Genomic DNA, 27,449 nt, shown 5'->3' with positions numbered 1-27,449 from the left:
GATTTTGCAATATTCCGAATTTGCTAGCTATAATTTAGTAAAGCAAATTGATCAATGAATAAATATAGCCCATAAATAAAATAAATCATGTATCGTGGTTTTTATCATTATGAGCTTTAAATAATATATTTTGTATGAAGAAGAGCAGCAAATGAGAACTGATCAAGGTAAGATGTGAAAAAATGCATTAAGGGGTTTTAAATTTTCCATTTGGCTTTCTATATCTTAGCAGGGGGGAAATTATTGATTCAAAAACTCTTAACCCATATGATAAACGGCATACAATGGTTTTTTCTTGGTATAAATAAATCAAAAAATGTTTAATGTTTTTTATTATTATCTAAGATACGGATCTGACTCAAAAGATCATGATAAAATCCTATTTATTTACCCTATTAAATATCTTTTGCGGGTTTAGAATATAGCTTTCTTATATCAAAAATAATATTTAGAATGCATTTGTTGGCAAGCTTGAATTTATTAATGAATTAATTTGTGTTTTAACTTTCCATTTTCGTTCAAGCAAATCTTATAATGGCTCTAATGAAATTATTTGCTTTATACTTCTTCTGCCAAAATCTTTACAATCTTCTTCTTCATGGCTTATAAATTCGAGTGTTTTCACAATCTTGTTGTTTATACGTACCCTTATAACGACTAGCAGTCCTAAATATTTATACTACTTATATTATTTTGTGACCATATCATTCCATTTTACGACAAATGGTACTATGGACGGGATTATAAATTATTATTTAATTATACCCACCTCTGTCTGCCCATTATTCCTGTCAATAAAATTGCATAGCGGCTGTTGAAAAGCAATATAATGTTTATATCGGTAAAAATATAAACAATTGATAAAAAAAAATACCATAAGTCTGTGAATTCTTGTGATTCTATTTTCAATAAAACTCTTCTAATAATCTGACCCTCAGCTCACACATTAGCCCTTTATAAGATTAATAATCCATTAAGTTCATTAAGAAATATCTCAATCTCTTGTGCATGCTTACATATATCTGTCAATAAAGCTATATGCAAGACTCATTTTATCATGTCAATAACCTTTGACTCCATAGATTTGTAACTTATATGTTCATCAGTGTAAACCATAGAAGATCTCGACCCTTTCAAAGATTACTAAATTCTAAGCATATGTTCGTTAATTTTCGATATAATCGGTCCAAAAACGGTGATTCTTTTGCTGTGATTCCATTCTACCAAATAAAAAATTTGCTTTTTGTAAGGAAGCTAACATCATCTGTTTTAGCTTAATTTTTTGTTAAGAATCGTCTTATTCATCTGTAGAGGCCCTCTGGACCTTTTAATTTCTCGCATAATCATTTTAAATGATCTTGAGACCCTCAAATATAGGTATTAAATTTAATTAAGTAGACCTGCGTTTAATTTTGAAAAGGTCAAATATACGGGTGATTTGTGCCATAAAAACAAAAAATTATATTTTTATTCGGATAAAACATTATAAAATAACGTAATCTTCTCTTATGAGGTCAACTTATTGTTTTAGAATACACAATCTATATTTTAACCTCGTCAGAAAAGCGGTTTGCGTACTTTTTCGATTTTTATAGCCTCTTAAAGACTAAATGAACGGCATTAACGTGTTTATTTATTTGTTTTTTATTCGGGCAAATAAAAGCTCAAAATTATTCATCATTATTATTTTCACAACAATCTCCCCTTAGATCCCAAAATTCGTAATTTCTTATGACACAAAATATCAATAGATAACTTAGAAATATTGCGCTAATAATGTTTATAGGATCTGTCTGCCGAGGAGACATTTCGTTTGGCCATATTAGCCCCACAGAAAAAGTAATAAATCTCGTGATATTAAATTCACAGGCAATTTTTTTATTCTTTTAATTTTAAAAAAGCAAAAATATGAATATTTAAATCATAATGGGTGATTATATCAAGATTTATATGAGTTTAGCGGAAACATGCACTAGTGAGTCGAATCGTTAAAAAAATGTGGCGAAAAATTTACTATGGTTTTTATACCTTTAAAAATGGTTTTTTATAAAATATTAAATGACACGAACAAATCATTTTTGCTTATATGTAGAATGAAGCTCTAACTTAAAATGAATATAGAAATGTTTCCGAAAGTATGTTTGTGTTGTATTTTAAGAAATATGTATGATTTAGATACACGAAAGAAAAATCAGATGCCGTGAATTAGGATAATAATTGAAATAGAATAAAGTCGAAATCAAGTCATTTATATGGAAAATTAATCCACTTAACTAACCAAAAAGAAGCTTCAAAACTTTTTCTGATTTAAAAATAAAAAGACATAAAAAGAATCTTCTATATATTTCTAATTGTAGTCAAAGTGCACGAAAAACTAAAACTCTTTTAAGTTGGGCTTTACAATAGTAAGCGTATTTTTAGTCAATACAAAAACGGAGATCTTCGTGCAAAACAGGAAATGTTTATTGTAAATTTAACAATAAAAACGTCTTTATATTCAAAACAGAAGCGAAAATATCTTGAATCCTGTAAAAATTATTGGATCATGTTCTAAGAGAATTTTTAAGTGAATCAATAAATTACGGCAACTTAATTATTTAAATAAAACGCATTCAAAACTAGGTAAAAATTGAAAGTTTTCATGCTATAATTGTGGTTTATTAAATATAAAGCTTTTAAATCATTGCGTATATCGGGATGAGACACTGTAAAGAATAATATGAAGCAATATATGATTGTATCTTAAACTTAGCACTTAAAACGGGAAAGTTAAAGTAGAAAGGGTTGATGAAAACAAAGAAACTATATATTTTTAGAAATGAAATATTTGAAAGAAAATTAAATTTTAAAAAAACTTATAGCGTAATTCATATTTAAAATTCCTAGACAATATAATCTTCAAAAAAATAAAACAATTGCAGAAAAAACTGATTCCCATATTTTAAAACTTGCATATAATTGAAGAAACGGGACACAAATGGATTAAAATCAATTTTTCAGTCGAATAAAGGTACATAAACATCGATTTTATTATATAATGATTATATTATTCAAAATTACGATTGTATGTGAAATATATGTGAACTTAACAAGTTTACACATAAAGATAAAATTTTCTTTGTTAAAATATTAAAATCACAGATATACTTGCTTCTATTAAAAAATTTTCAAGTTTGATTCAATCTCAAGATACCTTCAGTATATGCTAAAAAAGGAAAACAGCAATTCGATGTGATGGGTCTTTTAAATTCTTGTGATTTCTATTTGATAAGCTAATTATACGTCAATATTTCAAAAAGAATTGAAATTATGTCCCAGAGTCATAATTAAAAAACTGCAAAACGAATTAAGAAATAATATCATTTTTTTAAATTATCGTAAAAACAGTACTTTAAAAATCTAAAATACTAATATAAATAAAAGAATATATAATAAAACTAAATACAGTAAAGGTTTAATTATACAAATTTAAAGAAAAATTTATAATATCATTGCACAAATAAGGCCGTAAAACCTACACAGTCGACAGTCGCTGCAATTGAAAACGCGCGCGACCATTAAAAATTAAAAAAAATTGATGAAATCTTTGAATTATAGATTTTTAAAAAAACGCCTCTAAGTTAATAATAATGGCTAGATAGCTATATGATTCAATATAAGGTACAAGTTAAATATCTATTTAAAATTCGATATTGCGAAATAGAGACTTTGAGCAACCTTGGAATCTTATAAACAATCTTTCTAGCAGAAAAATAAGATAAAGACCTATCATATATATGAACAACATTGTAAAACTGAATCTTTTCTATTTGGAATGGACATATTATCATGGTGAGTTGGTTGAAAAGAGACTACCGTTTAATATACGTATATTTGAAGGTGCTCAATATACGGTAAAAAATTACCAATCAAATAATAAATGATTACTGTGTATAATTAAATCGGTGGATTACTTCCGTTGTACCTTGGTAGAACAGTTTTGTCATAAAATAATTCAAGGGCATATCATTATTGAATTTTTGCCTATATTAGACATAAAAAAATGCTCAGATGGCCCCTTTAATTACTGGAATATGATCCTAAAATTAAAAATATCAACTGTAAGAACAAAGAAGCGGAATTATGCAGTCTTTTTTCGTAAAAAAATCACCAATGGTAAGGTTTTTTTTAATTTTGAATCTGCAGGAGTCAACCCAAATAAATAATTTATCTTTATATTAGGCCATTAAATTAAAGGAATATGAATTTTTCAGGGCTTTGTGAAATGTAAAAAATCAATTTGCTGAGTATATTTTTAATATGCATAAAAAAAGCTTCATATGTGCAGAAATCTGGATATAAAATTTAACAACGAAAACGTTCATGCACTATAACAATAATATTTGCCATAAAATGGGAATTTAACATCATGAGAAAATAAAAGAACTCAAAAAATATGCCTATATATGTCAGTATAAAGTTTTATATATTTACAGATGGAATTGACCTTAAAAATAAATCAGCCGATTGTTTAAATATATTGATAATCTGATAATTCAAAAAAATGGAGCCCCTGAATAAACATACATGGATAATGATAAGGTGTGTATACATGATAATTTGAACAATTTCTAATGAAACCAGGGAATCACTTGATCATCCTCTCGTTTTTATCGAGACATTGGGGGATAGAAAAAGCAAGTTGGTCAAGTCTATCAATATAAAAATACTATTCAAGGTGAATAAATAGCAGGGTTGGTAAAATAAAGAAAGCAACACATTCTTTTGTTATATAATCTAACCGAAGTATGCGAATTTTCCTTTGTATATTAGTTAATTAGTCGTTCTTACGGTTTTAAATTTAAGATAAGAAGAGAGCCCTATTTGAATTAAGAGACAAATGATGTTAAAAATCTTGAGAAGAAATTAATTTGGAATGGAAGGCTGATAACAAAGAAAAAGATATTATAAAAAGTCTACAAGTAGACACAAATGTCTGTACATATAAGCGTTAATACGAAACCCGTATAAATGACGCTAAGAAGATGATCTTGAAGTTTTTTGGGGAAAAGGAACATGATTTCATGTTATCTTATGAATAAGTCGGATTATTAAAGGGCTTCTAATAGAATAAAGAAATTTAACTTGGAGTTGGATTAAGAGGTTTTTAGGTGAATATTTGGGGTTTGTTTTGCACTAAAATGAATTTTTTTTATAAATTACAACATGTGTATGCTATAGAGTGTTAATTCTCATATGAATAAACGATTATATTCTAAATTGTTTTATTTTAAAGATATCTTGAACCCATCTCATTGAGGTAAAAGAGCTGTTGACGAAGATAGATCAAGGGAAGGTGTCAAAAGATGTATTAACGAGTTTTGCAGCGTTATCAGTGGGCTGACTACGTCTCAATAGATGGAATTCATAAAAAGAAACTTAACCCATAAATAGAAAATTGTATTTTTAATGAATCATTCTTGTAATTTACTTCTATGAATATTATGTGATCAATTTATTGTCTTTATATAACTATGCTTTAATCTCTTCTAATTAATGATTTTTTTGTTTTTGTATTATAAAAATTTTTAAAATAAACCTTTTTTCGGCAATGTTCTTAAATATAGATTATGTATCGTTTTAAAGTATAAGATCATATTTTTAAGCTTAATAAATTTTAAATGTGTACCACAAATAAGGATTTTGGATTTAAAAATAGTCTAAATATGCTTTGAAATCACATTATCTCATTACATATGTGTTTGAATCTTTTAACGTTGTTTTAATATGCTTATAATGTATTTAAATTATTTTCTTATATCCGAATGTTATGCTGAGCTATGGGATAAAAAAAAGCAAGAAAGTTACTCTGTAAAGCCATCTAGTGCCACACAGTGTTGGGATAGATATAAAAACAATATTATAGAACTAACCCTAAAATCAATACTTTATCTTCTAATTTATAAATATAAATAAATTTTTTAATAAAAATCTTCTTTAGTTTTACTTAATCATATTAAATAAACTTTTTTTTTCTGTAATATATGTAAACTAGCTGATCTTCTATAAATGACATTTCAAAAATATAATTTGGTAGCCAGTAAACGCATCCTCAATTAATTATGACGAATACAAGTAGAATAATACGTCATAGCATAGAATATAGTGTTAAAAATACCATAAGTGATACATAAAAGAGTTATGAATTAGAAAAAAAGCTGAAGCACGCATATAAACAATATTATTGTAATAAAAAAAATTGAATTAATGAGTTTTAAAGGATGAGTATACAATTTATAACACTGTAAATATGATGAGTATATAAAATTATTAAGAAACCTGTTGGACAGAGTGATCTAAACCTTTTCTTGTACAAAATTAAATAGCTAAAAATCAAAAAAGCCAATTAATTGTTTACTTTTCTTTCATTTTTTGTGTTGTAGCCATTTTAGGGTATGCCATTGTGTGTGTGATATAATAACACATATATAAAGAAATCCATATGTTTATAAAGAGAATTCTATATAAATAAAATTGAATGTAGAGCTTCAATATAAAGTAACGTGGATTTTGGTACTATAGAATATTTTTATGTGCTCAAATATTTAGAAATACTACCTTAATTAGTTTTAATACCAAGGAAGCAACACAACAGTTAAAATTGAATAGACATACCATCTATTGATAAAATTAAGTAAGATTTCTATATTAGAATTTTTCTAAATCCAAAAACCCAATAGAATATAGTTCTCAAAAGCATCTTAATTTATAAACAAAGGTTCTTTTTGTTGTATAATAATAAATTTTTGTAATACATACATATTTTTTTACATCTGGGTTAAATTATAAGTGGTTATAGCAACGCTAAACATTTTTAATATTTTAAATTGATCATCAATATATTTGTGAGATTAAAAAGAATTGATACTATACATTTTGGTTTCCTTTATCAAGATAAACGCAATTTTTAGATGCGTGTGTTTTCATATTGTCCTTTCTGGAAAAAATTTTAGGACAATTAAAATTTATGCACCTATGGGTCTTTACATTGAAATGTGACAAAAAATGTCGTTTTGCAAGGCTTAAGGTTTTGTAGGTTATTCGGCATTCATCTGCAGGACATAAATATTCTGATGATATTCCTTGTTTCTTAACCGTAAAAATTTTAGATGGAAAGCTACTAAATCCGCGGAAATTTTCAAACAAGCTACTTAAATCATTGGTTACATCTGTTTTTAGTTTTGTTCTGCGGGGTTTTTTAAAATCATTATGTAATGATTCTCTGCAGCTTTCATCTGCTGATTTTTCATTGTAATCACAATCACCTCTCGAATTTATCTTCTTTTTAGACATCAAAAAATCATCTTGATTTTGAAAGTCTATTGGTTTTTTATGAACTGGTTCTTGATTGTATATTCCATGTGGAACGATAGAATTGTTAAACAAATCTTGATCAGAATCATAAATATAGCCACCGTCATATATATTTGTATATGACTCTGCTGGCATGGATTTAACATTTTCTAATAGGGAATTTACACGAATGTGTGTTTCATTATAATTTTTTTTTATTTTAATGCTTTTTTCGCATAGTGAGCTAATAAAATTTATTTTTTTATTAATACCTTTCCTTTCCTCATGGTAAAAGTTACTTCCAAAAATACTTCTTTTGTGTTCCATATTCCTTTGAACATGATCATGAGACTCCATAGAATTCTTTTTTAAATTACAATCATCGTAAATATTTAATTTATCGGCAGAAAAACTACGTTTTTTTTTCAATTCATTTTTATTATCGCCAATATATTTACTATTTTGGTGCAGATGCTGTTTTTCAATTACGATTTGTTGTGGAATATTTAAGCCACATCGTTTATCTAATCTTTTACAATTATCAAGCATAGGTTTCGAATCGAGACTCAAACTTCTAACATGATCTTTTTTACTGCGTTCAAGTATTATTCTTTGACGCTGAAGATCAATATTCTTCAAAATTTCATATTCTTTTGAGCATTCTTCAACTAAATAATAAAATAACGATTTTTCACTTACGGGTTGATTGCTATTGAGTCTATTTTTACACTGATTGTCATTTAAATGACAATTTTGTTTTCTCAAGGAATTATTGTGATGATATTGCTTCGATTTTTTACATTTATGCTTTAAAATTAGTGAAATAAAACTATCATATTCTGTACCTTTGTTCCTTTCTTCCATGAAATTTTTTTTGCGGATTAATTTAAATAGATACCGTCATCTTTAAAGAAGATTTCAATGCATGGATATAGTCATAATATAATTTTTTCGTATCATTGATAACTTGTAAAACTAATTTTACGTTTGCCACAAATGGAATTATCCGATACACAACTTTCAAAGATGGTGAGATATCTAGCTTTATGCATAATTTTTCGACTGTTACCATATATCCATGTGTTACAGTTTGAATAATAACAGTTGTTATGGTGATGAATCATATATACAAATGATTTAAAATAATATTTTTAATTATTACTCACTATTAGTTTGCATTTTCTTAATAAACTAACAAATTGTAGATATAGAATAAAGAATTGTACCTTAATGCACGAAAAATTTACTTTCAAACATTTATTTTTGGATGAGTTTTTAATGGCTTTCTTTGCCAATTCCTACATAAAAAACTTTCTTTGTGCATTTGATCACCTTTTAAATTAGATCAGATAATTGTGAATAAAAATTTTAAAAATTTATGGTTGACAATTTAGTTCACTTTAGGTTATAAATTATTTAAATTGGATTTTAATGTAAACAATAATTGAATCAAAAAAAAATTAGCTAAAAATATAAGATTTACGAAGATATGTATTAAAATGGAAATGGGGGGGGGGGTGAAAATCGAATGATCACAATATACTTTTATATTATATTCTATACGTTAAAAAAGTATAATGTGGTTTTGATCATTGTTTGAAATTTATTTTTTCGATTCTTGTAACCGCATATTATCTACATTATTTTAAATAATTGAAATTTTTAAAAAATAGCTAGTTTTTAAACTTCCACAGCAATTCATTTTCTAATTAATTACTTTATTTATTATTTTAAAATACCAATATTCATTATTTTATTTCATCTTTATATGATTCTGTGTTTTTTTTTGCTTGATGTTTCAAAAAAATATATTTGATGATAATGCGTTTCAATTATTTCCTAATGATACAAATTTAATTAATCAGCATGATATAATTGAATTTTATTTTTAGCACATCATTTAATTTAAAAATATGAATTGATCTTTAGACATATTCAATTATCATTATGATGGAATTTAAAGTTGCACTTCTTGTTATTTGAACCACATAACTAGAAATAACTAAGTACAATGGCTATGCATTACCTCTATGTTTCTTTCGTTAATCAAAGGGGGATATACTAAACTGTTTTTGATCTACATATGATGGCAGCGGAAATGACAATATATTCTAAAATGGCGCATCTTCTTGCAAACAATATACAAAAATTTTTAAAATATATGCTTATTCTGTATATAAATGCAAAAAAACCAAAAAAAAATATATTAATAGAAAAATATAAAAACTATGCATCACATATTAGAATTCTAGTAAAAAAAAGGTTGATATAGAAGACCTAGCCATAATTAAAATTCAAAGTTTTAGAATACAAAGAAAACTTATAATAAATTCAATGGTGATATAATTTACATTCTTTTGTATTAGATGTCAGAATCATCATTATACTTTTTTTGAATTTAATTTTCTTTCATGGATTATAATATTCGAGAAGATTTATGATTACAAAATTACCAACAATCAGAACCTATTAAATATTTTTATGTAACTTTTTAGTCTTGAAATCGATGCCATGCAAAAAGTAAACCTTTTTCCTTTTTTATTCGGCAAAATCCACTTCTGTCTCGACTTAGAAGTAGCTCGACATCACTTCTGAAATTATAAAAAAATCTGATATGCTAAAATAAATTACTACTAATTTTGATAAAAAAAATTTTCAATTTGCTAGAGCACAGTGCATTTTCTTTAAACATTTCTATTGCGTAGAAAAGTGTTTATATGCAATCCAATCGTTTTATGGTTTTTTATTTAATTTCTAATATTGTAAATAGTTTCTGAATGATCAATTATGTTAATTTTTTCATATTTATGCCAATGTAAGTTTCACAAATAAAAATAAGATAAATAAAAAAAATAAAAGTTTGTATTTTTTTACGATTAGCATTAATCATACATCAAAAAGAATATGGTTTCTTATCCTAATCTAAGCCCTATGAAGATCCGCAATTTTTTTTTAAACATACATGCTTAAAAAAATTTATTATTTTTTTGTTTGTTTTTATCTTTTCAAACACGAAACCACAATTATTCTTATAATTTAAAAAAAATTCTGGGTGTTATTATTTTTTATAGGATACGGACTCGTGGTCATTACGCACTACTTTAATTTCGAAACCTCTTGATTCAATCAATGCGAAAATTGTCCTGTATTTTAATCCAAACTAAAACAAATCAACTGGTTAACAACATATATATGAAATTTTTTCCCTAATAAAAATTATCTTATCGTGAAAATGGAACATTTAATATTCTATTCCAATTATATTGTGGTTTGTAGTAAGATAAATTCATATTATGGTTTCTATAAAATATAACTTTAAGAGAACAAAGTCAATCAAAACGCTCTTTCACAGAAAACAAAAATATACTAAAAGATATAGAAGAAATCGAAGAGACTATAAAGATGCAAAATTACATATTAAAATGCTGATATTTTTTTCTGTGATAAAAAATTATATTTCATCAATAGAAATAGGAATAACAAGTGGACCAATCTGTCTATGTATTATAGAAAATAATAAAAAGTTAAAAAACCATCACATGGCAAATATAAATCACCTTAGATTGCAAATGTTGAAGATCATCAGTACCTTATATCATAACATGGAACATTATGGTTCCAAATACCATGATCCGCGAACTAAGGAGTGATGAATACTGTTGAAAGCAGAAGAATAGTCAATAAATAGGATCGGGAAATACATCAGAATCAATAAGTCTCGAAAGGAGATGATTTAACGAAAGTTACAAATATAAAGATATTTTAAGAAGTATTATACAAATCAGATCTAAAAAGCAAAATGAATTTTTTAAGGATCAAAACCAAGTTAACAGAAAATAATATAAAGGTATTTTTTATTATAAATTTAAATCATATCTTGTGTGTGGAAGCCATAGATATTCAAAATAAAATCTCATAATATCGAACGTTTAAAAATTTATAATATGATAGAAATACAAATTTATAAAATCCAAGAATTTGAAATTATTCACTTACTAAACAATAGAAAAAAATTTTTTTTTTGGGTTTTTATGTAATAAGAATGTTATAAAACAAATCTTGAATTCTTGATTGGTCGCTTCTGGACTCTGTAATACAAGGGATAAAGGTTCAATAAAGATATCTGCACACTATTCAATTATATAAATCCATTTAATTTTTTTTAACTTTAATATTTATAACATGAATGGAATAAAGCCCTGTATAGCTTAATTTCCAGGGGTGATTAAAAATTCGTTGAATTTTACAAGACAATTTTAGTGAATAATTAATCCTTCTCATCTTCCATATGTAATAATGTATTAAAGGTACATTAAAAGCCATATTTTTAAAAAAACCAAAATTATGACTTAAGGATATTTATAGCGTAAATTTTTTTTATAAAATGTGAATATTTATATTTAATAAAATATGAATCATAGTTCATAACCATTTATATTTAAGAATATCTTCATAATTTAGTTTCTATCTTTGGTGCCTGTTAAACCTTTAAATAGATGCATTTATTTAATTTTTATGATTTTAATGCCTCTTTAAAGTTTAAAAACACCAATAAATATAAATTAGCCAGTATATACAATCTTAAAACCTTTTTTATATATTCGTAGAATATGTAGATAATATATCAATTTTTGTTCATTTAACCCTGTAAATTCCAATAAGTTAATTTATTTTTTGTTAATTTGACATCAAGCGAATCTTTCTACCTTCCTCAATTTACAAAAGTTTGATAAATTGAAAAAAATTTGTTGAAAAATTTCTTACTTGCATTTATTTATGTTGCGCGAGTTATTCTGGGATAAATAAACGAATCATTAGTTTATATGGTTAATATTATTCTTCAAAATCTAGAATGCATATTTTTCTTAACTTCTCTAATATCTAAAATTTAGCTAATAAATCTAAAGGTTCAAATTATTTTAATATGCATTTTATAGACAAAATACCTTTCTGTGTATTAGTAGACAAAAGCATATCCCTTTATTTAACAAAAAGGCTTATGGTTATGAACTCCAGATCACAAAAATGGAACATATAAATCAAAATAAAAAAAATATAGTCTATATACACCTAGAAACAAGTAAAAAAACATAAAAATAACGTTGTATAGGCCAATAAATATGGTAATTTGTCTTTAAATAATAGAACCAAGAGTATTATCACATTAAACAACTATATTTCGAAGATAATTAGTAATTTTAATGGGTTTAAGCTTACTTCTTTATAAATGTTAAGAGTCTACCATATGAAAAATGTGTTATTTTATTTTTTATAGAGTAAAACGGTGAAATTGAACTTTAGTTTTTGTGAAAATATGCGCACATAATATCATCTAAATTTTATGTACGCTTTGTGTATAACTCTTATATGCAGAATATATAAAATCAATTTTTCGGCTAGGTTAATCGTATTACTTTTTACCCTTTTTTAACTCAAACAAACTTTAAATGGCCATACTATGCAGGCCAAAGATACTGTTTTTGCATTAAATTATCAGATTTTTCATATTAATTTTTAAACTAAGAAAATTTTTGGTGTCTCTATAGGCTAATGATGATTATTTGTGCATCAACTGGTTGATTTGAATTTTTTAGGGGTATTTTTGTCAAATTAGTTTTTACTATTTCCACCAAATTTTTTTTGGAGCCTCCAAAAAAACAGATCAATCATGTGTGTTTGTGCATAAATTATTTATTTGAATTTATTTAAAGTTTAACTTTATCTTATTCTTTTAAGTTTTTGAGACCACAAAAGACTTTAACGGATAATAGAGCAGGCCATATTTATACTTGTTTTGATCTTATCAACTTTAAAATTTCCCCAATTTATAGTCTTTTTACAAGAATTCTTATTCCAAGTATCTTTCTCAACCTATTATATTTCTTCTTGACCCATCTTCCCACAATTTTTTTTAAAAAACCTATTTTTGGTCGCCAATATAAACCCTATTTTTGTGCGAATGCTTTTCTTGGAAATTGCAAGCTCTTATCTTACGACATGTGATTTTTTGTGGCTATATAAAAACAATCCATGGCGGATATGAAGCATATATATTGTTTATACGAGTAATATTCAGTAAATTACAGGTTCTCGGCATCTAATGCTATATTTTGTATTTTAAAAACTTATATGTGTATTTTACCGATGGGTAAAAACATTGGTAATAAATTGCATGAATACTTGTTATAATTTTTTATTTAGCAAGATAATAAATAGGATAGAGATTATAAAAACATTCACTAATAAAATTTTAAGGTTAGTGTGATAAAAAATTACATACTATTCTTGATAATATCGAACTTTGATGTCGGTATATTATCCATATAATATTCTGCAGCTTTCGGGTTTTTACTGATTCAAAGAGATACATTATGCATGAAATAGTATAATTTTAAATTTATTTTTGTATTATGAAGTCGGCATATTATCCATATAATATAATATTCTACAGCTTTAAGGTTTTACTGATTCAAAGAGATACATTATGCATGAAATAGTACAATTTTAAATTTATTTTTGCATTTTGAAGTATATCTTCTGGCGAAAAAATTTCATAAAATACTTAAGAGAAGTGTTCTACCATTATTTTGATAACATAATAATTATAAATTCGGAATGCGATAAAATATTTCGAATTAAATTAAGATTTTTTCTCGCATCTAATGTTTGAATCTTTGTTATTTACTGCATAATGATTTGATTTGGATACATTAATGAACTTAATTTGTTTCTCTTGAAAAATATAGCCTAAAAATGTGCAAGAAGAAGAATTTATATTATAGATGTAAATATTATTAAAAAACATAGATGGGTCCCCTTTAGAATTAAAAATTAGCTAAAAATTTAATATTTCCTCTAAATAAAAAGCTGTCGACTATGAATCTTCAATTTTAATAGGGAAAGCGATTAATATTTTCTTCCCCTTCACTTTATAAAAAAATAAACATTTTTTTTTGCTTCTTACTTAATTAGTGGTGTACCCTTTTGCGTTTAAATATTATTGATTCCCCACAAAAATACTGTTTTTATTTACAACCAGCTCGTTATCATAATTATCTTGTTTAGGGGCATTTAAATTTTTGTTTTTTCTTAGCTTAATATTGTTTCTTTCTTTCAAATAAAAATAAGAAGCTAAGAAAATATGATTTACTGAGCAAATGAACTTAGATTACTTTATAAATGCTGAATAAGAATAGTAAAATACATCATAAAATGGTGAAAAAATACTATAAGTCGTATTTTAAGGTGTTGGGAACGCCAACTGAAGCGTACGCACAAACAACAGAATTAGGGTAAAACTTGAAATAATAAGTGCTGAAATAGGAAGATGCATTCGGGAAGTCTGTAAAGATTATGTGGGTCAAAGAAACATTAAGAAGTATGTTCTATAGAGTAATCTAAAGTTTTCCATCAACAAATACAAATTACTAAATAAAAAATTATACATAAATAAATTATAATTGCTTTTTTTCTGTATTATAATGATTATGTGTGTTATAAACATTGAGAAACTCGTTCTATAGTAAATCTAAAATTTCGCTTGGAAAATGTCTATGAATCGAGCGTAAATAAATTATAATTGTTTTTTTTTCAAAATTATAACAAAGATGTGAGTTAATAAGCACTGAGCAACTCTTTCTATGGTCGATATAAAGTTTTTCTTGGCAAATGTATTTGAATCGAATGTAAATAAACTATATATTGCTTTTTTTCAAAATTATAACAAAGATGTGAGTTAATAATATTGAGCAACTCGTTCTATAGTCGATATAAAGTTTTGCTTGGCAAATATAAGATTGAACATCATAAAATATTATAAAAAAATAAGTTACTTTCCGTTAATTTTACTTTGAATTGCTCGTAGTATTTTAAGATATTCACTTTTATGTTGCTTGCTCTAAATTTTTGATGATGGCGTTTAAAAATATAAATTTTTGAATTTCTAAATCTTGTGTGCATAAACTGAACGAGTGATTTTATATGTCCCCAAAATAGATAGAATGAAAACTACAGCAATGGATAATTATCACATAGCATGCTCTGAAATATCCGCAGAAATAGTAGAATCACATAAAAAGAAAAATAAAATAAATATAAGTGCTCTTCAAAATAGGATTTCGCAAAAATACAAACTTAAAAGAATACCGACAATGGTAGATGTGCTTGGTGCACTTCCACCAGAGCATCGGCATTTGCGAGAAATTTTTAAGACAAAACCAGTTAGAACTGCATCTGGTGTAGCAGTCGTGGCAGTAATGTGTAAGCCACACAGATGTCCACATATTGCACTTACGGGAAATATCTGTGTATATTGTCCGGGTGGTCCGGATTCTGACTTTGAATATAGCACACAGAGCTATACGGGATATGAACCAACATCCATGCGAGCGATAAGGCATCGGTATGATCCATACCAGCAAGCAAGAACACGAATAATTCAACTCGAAGCTCTTGGCCACACAGTAGATAAAGTGGAGTATATAATAATGGGTGGTACATTTATGTCATTGAGTGATCATTACAAAGAGTGGTTTGTTAGAAATTTGCATGACGCTTTGTCTGGAAGTAATTCTTCTTCGCTTGACGAATCAGTAAAACGAAGTGAGAAGTCAAAAGTAAAATGTGTTGGAATGACAATAGAGACCCGTCCCGATTTTTGTAACCGAACGCATATATCTAAAATGCTTTCTTACGGATGTACCAGAATAGAAATGGGGGTTCAAAGTGTCTATGAAGATGTTGCTTTTGATACAAATCGGGGTCATACCGTTCAAGCTGTTTGTGATGCTTTTTGCTTGACGAAAGATGCTGGATATAAGATTGTAAGCCACATGATGCCGAACCTTCCAAATGTTCCTATGAAAAGAGATTATGCCCAATTTATTGAATTCTTTGAGAGTCATCGATTCAGAAGCGATGGACTCAAAGTATATCCTACACTTGTTATTCGGGGGACCGGATTGTACGAGTTGTGGAAAAACAAGAAGTATAAAAATTATAGCCCTGATGAACTTGTTGATTTTTTGGCGAGAATACTTGCTTTAGTGCCTCCATGGACACGTATCTACAGAATTCAAAGGGATATACCGATGCCTTTGGTTAGCAGTGGTGTGGAACACGGAAATATAAGAGAAGTTGCCTTGCTTAGAATGAAAGATTATGGTACTCGGTGTAGGGATGTGCGCACACGAGAAGTTGGAATTAAAAATATACATGAAGGTATACTTCCTCAAAAAATTGAGCTTGTGAGACGTGATTATGCCGCTAATAATGGGTGGGAAACTTTTTTGGCATATGAAGATATAAATCAAGATATATTAGTCGGCATGTTAAGGCTGCGAAAATGTAGCTCGGACACATTCAGAGCCGAGTTAAAAGAAAATAAACCTATTACTGGTGAGGCGACAAAAAATGTTGGTCAAAATTGTTGTTTAAATTTAGAAGAGCCCCAAAGTAAATGCTGTAGCATAAAAAATAAAAACTTGGAGGCTGTTGAAATGAAGTTGAATTCAAGGGAAAGTGAAATTGTAAAGAGCATACGAAACGGAGAAAGACTCCATAAATTAGATGAAAATGAAAACATTTTTGAAAATAATTTCTTTAAGATAATAAGACCTAGAGCTATCCGTAACAATTATGTAAGTGTAATTAGAGAACTTCATGTTTATGGGAGCTCTGTTCCTGTTCATCAAAATGATAGTTTGAAGTTTCAACATCAAGGGTTTGGTAAGTTGCTAATTGATGAGGCGGAAAAAATAGCTAAGAAAGAGCACAAGAGCAAAAAAATAGCTATCATCTCAGGTGTAGGAACACGAACATACTATAAAAAATTTGGATATTTTCTAGAAGGCCCGTATATGGTAAAATATATTTAAAAAAATAAAATAATAATCTTTATTTTACACCTTTTTGCCTTTAAAAACTATTTAATTTACACTGGCTTTCTTATTTAAAACATTATTTGCATATATATTCCAGTTAAATCTACATTCCATTAAGAAACATTAATTTACCCTTAAAACTTTGTTCTTGTATTCAATAAAAACAATTTTTTTTCAATTATACTTCTTGCTGAAGTTAAATGTTGCTTTTGTTCGAATGTAAACTAATTTATAACTGAATATGCTCATATTAAAAGAAAATAAAATTGTAACTTATTTTTAATAAGCAAGGGCTGTTTTTATTTCACCTGTTTTTCCTTTCGAGGAACAAGCTATATCAAAGGTGACCCCTATAATCGTTTCGCATTTGATTTATATTATTTTGATGCGTATTATTAATTATTCACAAATTTTTACCATGATAACGTCTATATTTTTGCCTAAAATAATGGATATTACCGATCGTGTTATATTAATTTTAACTTCTTCGTGATCATACCATATTATCAGGTGAAAATATTGGAGAATTTCATTATAGTTTAGTATTCTGAAGGAAATGTTGATTTTAGTTTGATGGTAAAGCCGATTACTTGCATCCCTTATCATATTATGTCCAGTTAATTTGACTTCTATCGCAATATAAGCTTAACTTATGATATTCGTTTCAATACCATCTACAAATTTTCGTTTAATTCTTATTTGGCTGCTAGATATCTTAGATTGATTATTTTATTTTTATGATGCCCTCACTTATATATTATATTATAAACCGACTAAATTCGGTCATCTATTGCATTTCAAACTCTGTGCACTACAAGTCAAAATTGTTCGTATACTTCATTAATATAGCTTTTTTTAATTATGAAAGACATATTTTCACATTTTTCAATGAGTTATGTGTTTGTTTTGAATATAAATGTTGCACTATATTGACTAATCCTATAAAATTTGACTATAATTTTCGCTTTTCTTGTATATTGAAATATAAATATATGTTATAAATGTTTCGATTGAGATTATTATTCCTCATATGCATAATTATTATGTTTTTTTTGATTAAAATTATGTTAATCCAATTTTTATAGATTAGTTTGTCTTGAAAGCCTCTTCCTTTTTTTATTAAACTGTATTAAAACATTTTTGCAACTAAAAAAATCGTTTTTGTATGTGTGATTGGATTTTACTAAATTTTTAAATGTATAAAATATTTTTTTTAGTATCTATTTTCTAGATTTCACTTTTTAGTTTATAATGGAAAGTTTTACTGCCTATAAAAAATAGATGTTCAAAGAAAGAAAAGGTCTTAAATATATAGAATTTTTACTCACATAAAAGTTTAAAATAATTTCTTATTCAATTTCAGAATTTACTGTTGTATAAATGATTTTCTTCTTTTTTTTATTTGATATAAATCGGTAGAACTCGACCATATAAGAAATAAAACTTTAGATCTAAACCTCATTGTGGTAATTCTTCCAATTTGAATATATAAAATTCTACATTATTAAGTTTAAACATTTATAAAAATAATATAATATTCATATTCGTAAATTTTCGAAATAAATACAATAAGATGTATTTATTTTGCAATTTTACTGCTTGATTTTAGCCGTAAAAATCATAAACCTTTTTTATATTGGCTTTCTGCTAGAATTGTATATAATACAAATAAATTTCTTAAATGACGGTTGTTATACAATTAAGTTGCCATATAGATTATCCAACTTTGTAAATTATAAATTATGGTGATAACTAAGAATTTTTAGATACAATTATTAATTTACTAAACCTTAATACCAAAAAATGATGTGTATTTTGCATTTGTAGTTGATATATACGACAAGAAAATCAATTCTAACCTCAAATAATTAAAGTTAAAAGCCTGATTTTTTGAAATCAGATTATTCTCATGTGATATACTAATCATAGATTTACATTTTGTGTCATCATAAAAAAATTTTACCCAGAAATCGGGATTGAAAATATGCAGAAAAAATTTATAAATACTCTGATTAGGAATAAAGATTTTAACATAAAAAATGGCATTTTATTTAATTTTTTTAAATTAAAATTACTACGATTAAAGCTTCAAATAAAATTTTTATGGGCAAGATGATCGTTTTTATGCATTTCCTCCGGTAATAGTTCTCTTATTTTCTTCTATTGGGTTTTGACAAAAATTACATCATATTTGAACTTACTATTATGTATTTTTTGTAAAAATAAACAATAAAAACTATATTATATGTCAGCTTTGATGTGTCTTTTTTTCAAAAGTTTGGCAATTTAATATATCCATTATTTTTTGTCTAAATTCTTTTTATTATAAACTTTGCTCCATAAAATGATATTTCTATATTTTTTATATTTATAATCACTATATAAAATTTAGATTATATTATTCTTTTATATTCATCATGCGAAATCAGTAATTTACTTGCTTTTTAAAAACCGATATTAAATTTAAATAATTTATATTTCTCTAAATTTCCATATTAGTTTATCTCATCTAGCTTAATTCAATGAGTAAAATCTTTAATTCTCATTTTTTTATAATTTTAACCAATATTTTTTATGTATTTAGATTTCATTGTACTTTGTTAGATCAAATACATTTAATTGGAAATTTTAAATAAATACGCGCTGAATATAATATATAGCATGTTTAAGTAATTTAGAGGGTTTCTTCTTGTGCTATCGCACTCTATTTATCTTCAAGCAAATTATTATTTCACAATTATTAACTTTTAGTAACTTATATGTATTTCAATGTATTACTCTGGAATTTGCATTGTATATGTTTGATTCTATCAATTTTATTAACAGCGGTGAAAAATAGAATCAAGTTTTTTTGCGCGAATCTTCTTTTCTAAAATTATTATATTTTTAAATTTGATTTTTTTGTATTTTATTTAATATTTAAGTGTGATTGGTTGAAATAATTATAGGCGTCTTGTGTTGCATTTCAGTGGCTAGTTTTTTTTAAATAATATAAAAAATATTTCATGGCTCGTTTTATTTGTTTTCTTATTTACTAAACTACAGTTTCAACCTTTCAAAGTGTATTTCTGTGTTTCATTGGATAAACTCACGGAATTTGTATAAAAATTAAATAATATTGCATCTAAATTATTTATTTTACTTATAAATCCAATAATATAAAGAAAAACTTTCTTGTTTTAAAGAGATTTTGTGCATATACACAATCTAAAAAATTCGTTTTTTGCATGTGATTTATCTTTATAAAATTTTAGGTTCTTAAAATAGAGATTTCTAAAATAAAAGATGTATTTTAAACTTTAATCATATAATGACGACTTCTTTTATGATTTTTGATTCAAATATACAAATATCGCATATAATTTATTTTTCTATGAACGCATATTTTTGTCAATAAAAAGTAAAACAATAAGATGGAACGGGTTTTCTATATTAACTAATAAAATGAACCCTAAAGTTTTTATAACCTTTAATAGGTTTTACACTATTACGCTTATAGTTAATATAAGGGCACAATTTTTCCTATTTAAATCACTTAACAGAGTAAAAAATCTGTCGAATTAAGGTTGAATATCTAAGTTTTTACATTGGATAAAATATATTTATCTGACATATAATTTATTTACTTATAATGAATAGTAAGCGAAAAACAGATTCATTGTTTAAATTATAAAAAAGTGATAAATCACAAAAAAATTTAAAAAGGGTATAATACCGATTGATTTTTTTTAGAATAGATTTATCACAATTTTGGGCTTTAAAATATATTTATCCATTGAGCCGCTAGTTAAAATTAAAATATTTAAAAAAGTATGAATATTGATGAATAATATTGAAAATTTAATTTGTAATGAGTTAAAAATGTGGTTTTAATGTAAAAAACGCTCAAAAAATGGATACTAGCATTGTAAAAGGCAATATAAGGCCAGAGTTTTAATTTCTGTATAAGAACCAAGTTTTTTCATGCATAAACTAAAAAAATATTTCCTTCAAGACTTATGCTGTATAATGGAACTATTTTAAGTGTAACTAAACTAGAAAAAAAGATATAAAATGCTTTTATATTTAATCATCGTGGTTCGTGTTACTTGAAGATTTATGATCGAAACAGGGTAATATTGATTTATATTTTATTTTAATAGCATCATAAGCATATTTTTGTTATTAATATCCAGTAATTTTATATTTACAAGTATAAATGTAGAAAACCATCTTGTATTTCTAAATAGGTGTTTTGTCTATAGAAATTGAATTTGATTAAACTTTAAGATATATTTTTATGAAAAATATTCATTATATAATAAATCATCTCTCTGTTCTTGGCATAAAAGAAATTATCATGTATCTTTTCATATTTTTTGGTTTTTTTAAAACTTATAAATGATAAATTTTAATTAAAATATGATTATATGTACTTAGATAGTATGTTAAAATACATTTTTATTCATATATCTGTTTTTAAATGTATTTTTATTTCTGAATACACTAAAAGTATTCTTATCATATTTACTTGAAATCTTTTTTTAATCGACAATATTTCAATAAATTTGCAAAAAAATTTCAGTCATTTTAATGATAATATTTTGTGGCTGTGTCAAAATATTTATGTATTTTGGGCCACCCCATTCCATCTTAGTATTTTCAAATGACCTTTAAATGTTCTGAATAATCTTTATTTCTCTGATAATAACAAAAAAAATAACTGACTGATTTTTATAAAGTTTATTAACGAGAAAATAGCTCTAATTACATTAAAAAAAAATTTCCTTAATACTCTACAAAACATCTTTTTCTCAAATAACCCTTATTTCATTTCCATAAACACCACATTAAATTATATATAAACATGATTACATAGTTTTACATAAAGTTAATTTGATTTAAAATAGACATCAGCAAAGCCTCAAACTTAATATATGATATTTCATCTGAAGATAATAAAAAATGAAAATGCAAATATATATTATTAGATAAATTCTGTGGTTTATTATTGCAAAATTAAAATGGGTAAAATATAATTCTAAAATTTCTTCGAAGCTTTTTTACATGATAAATAATGTAGATACTAGTTTTCAATTGATTTTCGAAAAATCCAATCAAAATAAACACACATTAAAAAAATTATATTTTAGATGATTTATATGTGATTTTTAAAGGGTTAAGCCGATTGATATAACGTTTTTTTATAAATCTATAGTTTTTTATTTTGTTAAATTCTTTAAAATATAATGTTTTATAGATTAAATGTTATGAAAATGGCAAGTAATTGATTTTTATTATGCTAGCAGTTGTTGTAAAAACAAAATACAGATGGAAACTATAATATTATATACAATTTACTAGGTAATGATTTAAAAATTCTCTGCATAGGATTCATACATTGAAAACGAAAAAATGTTCATTTTTGGTAAATAAAACACATATTTTAATACAAAATTTAAGCGTTAAAAATTTTCTTTTTATATATTGTAAATGATTGAACTACATCCAGGGATATTAAGTCGTGTTTTTTTACCTTTATGTTTAATTATAATATAGTATCAATAGTGTATAGTACTTAAAGGTAATTTTAATAGCGCCTTTCTTATAAAAAAATATATAAGGGCATCATGGCAATCAAATCTCGATGATTATCACTTATAGAACAATTTATGCTATAAAATCAACTAATTTATTTTTATCATATTTATGACTTGCACAGACATCATTTTGATTTTAGTACATCATGTTTCTGATCAACATTTGGACATCAAATTCATCATTCTATGGAAAAATACTGTTCATTTAGAGTATAAAAAAAATATATGGTGATAAATGTCTGTTTTAACACAAAAAGCACGATTTCTGCATTGTGTCATTATTCTAATAAGTTATGCGTAAAAACCACCATAATTTCTTGAAATTTATTAGAATTAAATATATTATACAAATTTACCGTATCATAGTAAAATTAAAATTCTTAGCATATTCTTAAGATATATGTTCGGTGATGGTTATTTGTATCTAATTTATATCGTGTATGAAAGAGGCTTTTTACAAGAAAATAAATAAACTCAATATAATTATTTCGAATATGAAAAAATTATTTGTTCATTTTAAAATTTGTACGTTATTATTGAAAAATCCAATTCATTTTTATTAAAAATAAACTATCACATTTGTTATTCTGTTCAAGTGATTCATTTTAGTGTTAATTTATTATATAAATACATCTACTTTTTTTTGATTATTTATAAGGCATCTAAACATTTACAAGTTTTATTTTTAAATTCGTGTGATATTGTTAGTTTATTTTTTGTAATCTTATGATTATTCGTTAGATTTTTAATATTAATTCCAAAATTAGATCCAAATTATGTTAAAATTAATATTTTCACATGTCACCTAATATATATCATTTTTAGCCTAAGTTTTATTGTCTTTCCCAGATTTATATTATTATATGCTTAAACAACTATTGATCGTTATTTTATTTTTCATTTTAAATTGTTACATCATATTAAAAATGAGATGATCTATTCAAAAGGTGAAATGAATGTTATAAAATTTAGTGTAGTCTTTCTTTCAATCTCTTTGTCTCTAAATACATAATAAAAATTATTTTATCTGAAATTTTAATTCATTAAAGCTCAAAAAATAGTTTTAGTTTTTCAATAACAATATTAAAAATATAACGAGGAAGGGTCAATAAAGGGGATATATTATAAGAATATGTTTTTTAATTTCAAAAACATATACATCGATTTATTTAAGCGATTTATATTCTAATTAAATAACGGGATAATTGCAACCAACCCAAACGAAAAATTTCAAACTACCCCTTATTTACAAATCTTCCTCAAAATTCAAAACAAGGATATTTAATACATTTATATATTTTTTTTTGATATTGTATTACTTATTTTAATTTTTCACGCATTTTTGCAAAAAAAATATTGAAAAAACAAAACTTTAGCAGTGAATATTTTCTCATAATCCAAAATTTTTATCAAGTTTAATCTACTTACCTTTCCATTCCTGTCTTTAAAGTAGGAAATATAATGACATAAATATATATGATTTGAATATAAAAAAATATAATCTGATTTGTGGGTTAAATGAACAAGGGTCAACACCTGATAAAAGCACATCTATGTGAAAATAAATTATGTATCAATTCATACAAAATTTTACTTTGATTTTACAGTAATTTTGAGTAACCGTGTACAAATAAACAATTTATAGCCACAATTTCTCTTGTATGCTCGTAAAAAGAGCAAATATTTGAAATGATTTTAAAATTTATAATAAAAATAAAAGACACAATAATCATTAAGGTATCGTTAAATAAATAAATAGAACAATTTAAATGTTTATTATTATATAAAATGATACAGCAAACTATATTTAAAAGGAATCACTACAATTTAATAGTATATAATATAAGATATTGCATAATACCCATAGATTTGCGATCATAAATTTTAATAAGGAGGCTAGAAAATTTTCGGGATCTTGATCAAAAGTAAAATATAAAAGGCGGTGTATATGTATACATTTTAAAGTAATAAATCTTAAAAAGGTGCTATTTTCGTACAATATATACAATATGTGTCATTCTTGTGGTTATTTACTTTTTAAATACAAATTTTTGCTGTTTTTTCATCCTATTGAAATAATGTAAGCTTAATTTTTAGGCTTTCTTGAAATCTAATCTTTATATTTTAATTATATTTTGCAATTAATGTATATTTTATATTTAAACGATTGTTCATTTTCTAATCAAGCCTATAGCGATCTTATATGATTATAAATGCCGGATATTCGATCATATTGCTATTATGAATAATGTAAATGAATAAATAAATTTTGTTTTATTATTTAGAAAAATAGAGACGATATTTATATGCTCATGGATTGCCAAAATTATTTTGCAAAAAAAATTTCGGTTACGGAATAATATTTAGCAGCTGTTGAAAATTCTGTATATCATATAATCAAACCAAGGCATAAAATAGCAAAAACAACATATAAACGATTCTTTTTATTTACATGGATCAAAGATATTTCAATATTTTTGAGGAAGTTTCATGGGGTAAAAAAACGAATATATGATTATATTAAAAAAATATGGATTTTTAACGAAAAATTTTATATATTATAGTGTCAAAAAGCATTTTTATATTCTATAGTATTTTCAGTCTTGCCGGTTTAGTTTGTAAGCAAAAAAAATTGCAGAACATCTTATTATTTGACAAAAAAATACCAAATCTTTCTGTAAATTATTATAAATGATGATAATTTCCATTTTTTGAAATATTTATCATATTCCTGATCTAGCTGCTGTTTTTTTTTCTTTGTAAATCATAATATCAGTTCTAGTGGTTCTCTGGATCAAGAAAGAGTTTTTCACGGAGGGTGGAATACAATTGTTAATATGTGTCTATAATTCTGTTGATTTGATTTTCAAATATCATCGTTATTCTTTTCTTTGAAGATATTGCCAAATTCAATTAGTTATGGTTTTTTTAAATATCAAATATAACTATTATGTACATGAACACGGATCAAATATTATGTTTGTGCAATAGAAACATATTGAATATTTAAATTTTTCTGCTAATATTCTTTTTATATTATCTAAATTAGAATGAGATTTTTTCGTGGTTAAATCGTGCAAGATTATCTTTTGTTGTGTTTGTAACAATAAAAAACAATATTTTCATTTTAAATTTATCACTAATACCTTTCAGATTTTATTAATTCTTATAAAAAGGTTTTTAAACTATTATTCAGCAAATTTATTTAAGAAAAAATCCGAATCTTTAAGGTAATTTGTTTGTAAAATGTTAATCTTTAACACGTCAAAAATATAGATTTCAGAGTATTAAACCCAAATTCTTTATACATTATTATCACATATAAACAATTTAAATTCTTTAAAAACCTACAATTTGCACATGCGTTGTTTTATTTCAGTATAAGGTTCTAATATATGCGTTATAGGCTAAAAAATTCCAACATAAATATTTATTGCAATAGTATTTTTACGAATATTTTCAATTGAAAAAACCATAGAATATCAGAAAAATAATAATATTTTTTAACATTTTTGATCGATTTTTTAAGCAAAAAAGGTATTGAATATGTCGAAATATGCAAAAAAAAGAAAAATTTTACCGTAATTATATGGGTCAGGAATTGCAGCTGAAGCAAAAATACAAAACTATAAGATTTAAGAAGACATTTGAGTTAATATTTCTTGTGAGAATAAGGTGTTATGGAATATTGTAAAGATATTCGTTTGAATGAAGCATTACATCTATTAATTTTTTAGATCTATCATAAAATTTGTTTCCTAGACTATAAATAGCTTAAAATATAATCAACCCACAATAAATATTTTTATTAGATATAATAATTCAAGTTTTTAAATTTGAAAAATAATATAAATTATTTCAAAAATTTCAAGAATACAAGATGAATGATTTTATTTCTTGTATCTTTGATGTTTTATATAAAAAAATATGCTATCAAAATACCTTTTATTTTTTTCTGTATTGAGAAAAAAAATAATTTTATCCTACTGTGCAATATATCTTTGATTTTTTACATCAAAATATTTATTTAAACATATAAAAATCTAAAACGCACATGAAAATATAATATTTTGCGAATTTAGATTGCTGTTATCAAAATAAGCATACAACATATTTTTATCTGAATTTCTTGTTGATAAATCATGGATATCGTAATAATAAATTAGTAATTTTTATTTTCTTGCTCTAAAAAAAAATTGTATTTAGTTTATGTGAATTACAAAATTTTAGTAAGTTATTTATACATTAATAACATATAAAATTTACAGGAACACTTATTGTTACGTAAATACATTATATTTCGATAATAAAATTTGTATTACGATTAAAAGTTATGTTGCAATATATTTATAACATATTTTATTTATATGCAACAAAATATGTTCAGCATGAACTCTAAACCTCTTCAAATTTTTTTTATTCTTTTAACTTTATTGGTGAAATCCCGGTTGATCAATCAAATTTATTTCGGTTGTTATTTTTTATATACAAAAAAGCATTATTTTAAAATAATATTTTACATTCCTTCGCATTTATCGATTATTAAATTTTTTATTATTTTTAAAACCTTTTTTAAGTGCACATAATATATTATTTTTGTGATCTTTAAGTGTGTTTTTTTCGTCTCCCTTTAAAACCTTTATTTTAAATATATCAT

The 27,449-nt window shown here is 25.0% G+C and overlaps 1 protein-coding gene across 2 annotated transcripts; it reads left to right on the top strand.

The window, feature by feature from the left end:
- The first annotated feature begins 15,347 nt into the window (after nucleotides 1–15,347).
- Nucleotides 15,348–17,207, top strand: LOC147076045 (elongator complex protein 3-like). Of its 2 annotated transcripts, none has more exons than XM_085941736.1 (2): nucleotides 15,348–16,709; nucleotides 16,965–17,207. In XM_085941736.1, exons 1-2 carry the CDS (start codon nucleotides 15,348–15,350, stop codon nucleotides 17,205–17,207), a joined length of 1,605 nt encoding a protein of 534 aa, XP_085797862.1. The 2 variants fall into 2 exon arrangements, with proteins under 2 accessions (XP_085797862.1, XP_085797861.1); XM_085941735.1 differs by having other exon boundaries at nucleotides 15,348–16,728; nucleotides 16,954–17,207.
- Nucleotides 17,208–27,449: the final 10,242 nt, after the last annotated feature.

This window comes from Rhyacophila brunnea, unplaced genomic scaffold (genome assembly GCF_057557595.1).
Source record: "Rhyacophila brunnea isolate RB1 unplaced genomic scaffold, BYU_Rbru_1.0 scaffold_133, whole genome shotgun sequence".
Classification (NCBI taxonomy): domain Eukaryota; kingdom Metazoa; phylum Arthropoda; class Insecta; order Trichoptera; family Rhyacophilidae; genus Rhyacophila; species Rhyacophila brunnea.
The sequence above is the reverse complement of the archived record's forward strand: the minus strand, read 5'-3'. Positions and strand labels throughout refer to the sequence as shown.

Excerpts from the sequence above, each read along its gene's own strand:
- LOC147076045 (XM_085941735.1), top strand. The coding sequence starts at position 15,348 with ATGGATAATTATCACATAGCATGCTCTGAAATATCCGCAGAAATAGTA. Across the intron at positions 16,729-16,953 it reads AGAAAATAAACCTATTACTG|CTATCCGTAACAATTATGTA; the intron begins GTGAGGCGACAA and ends TAAGACCTAGAG.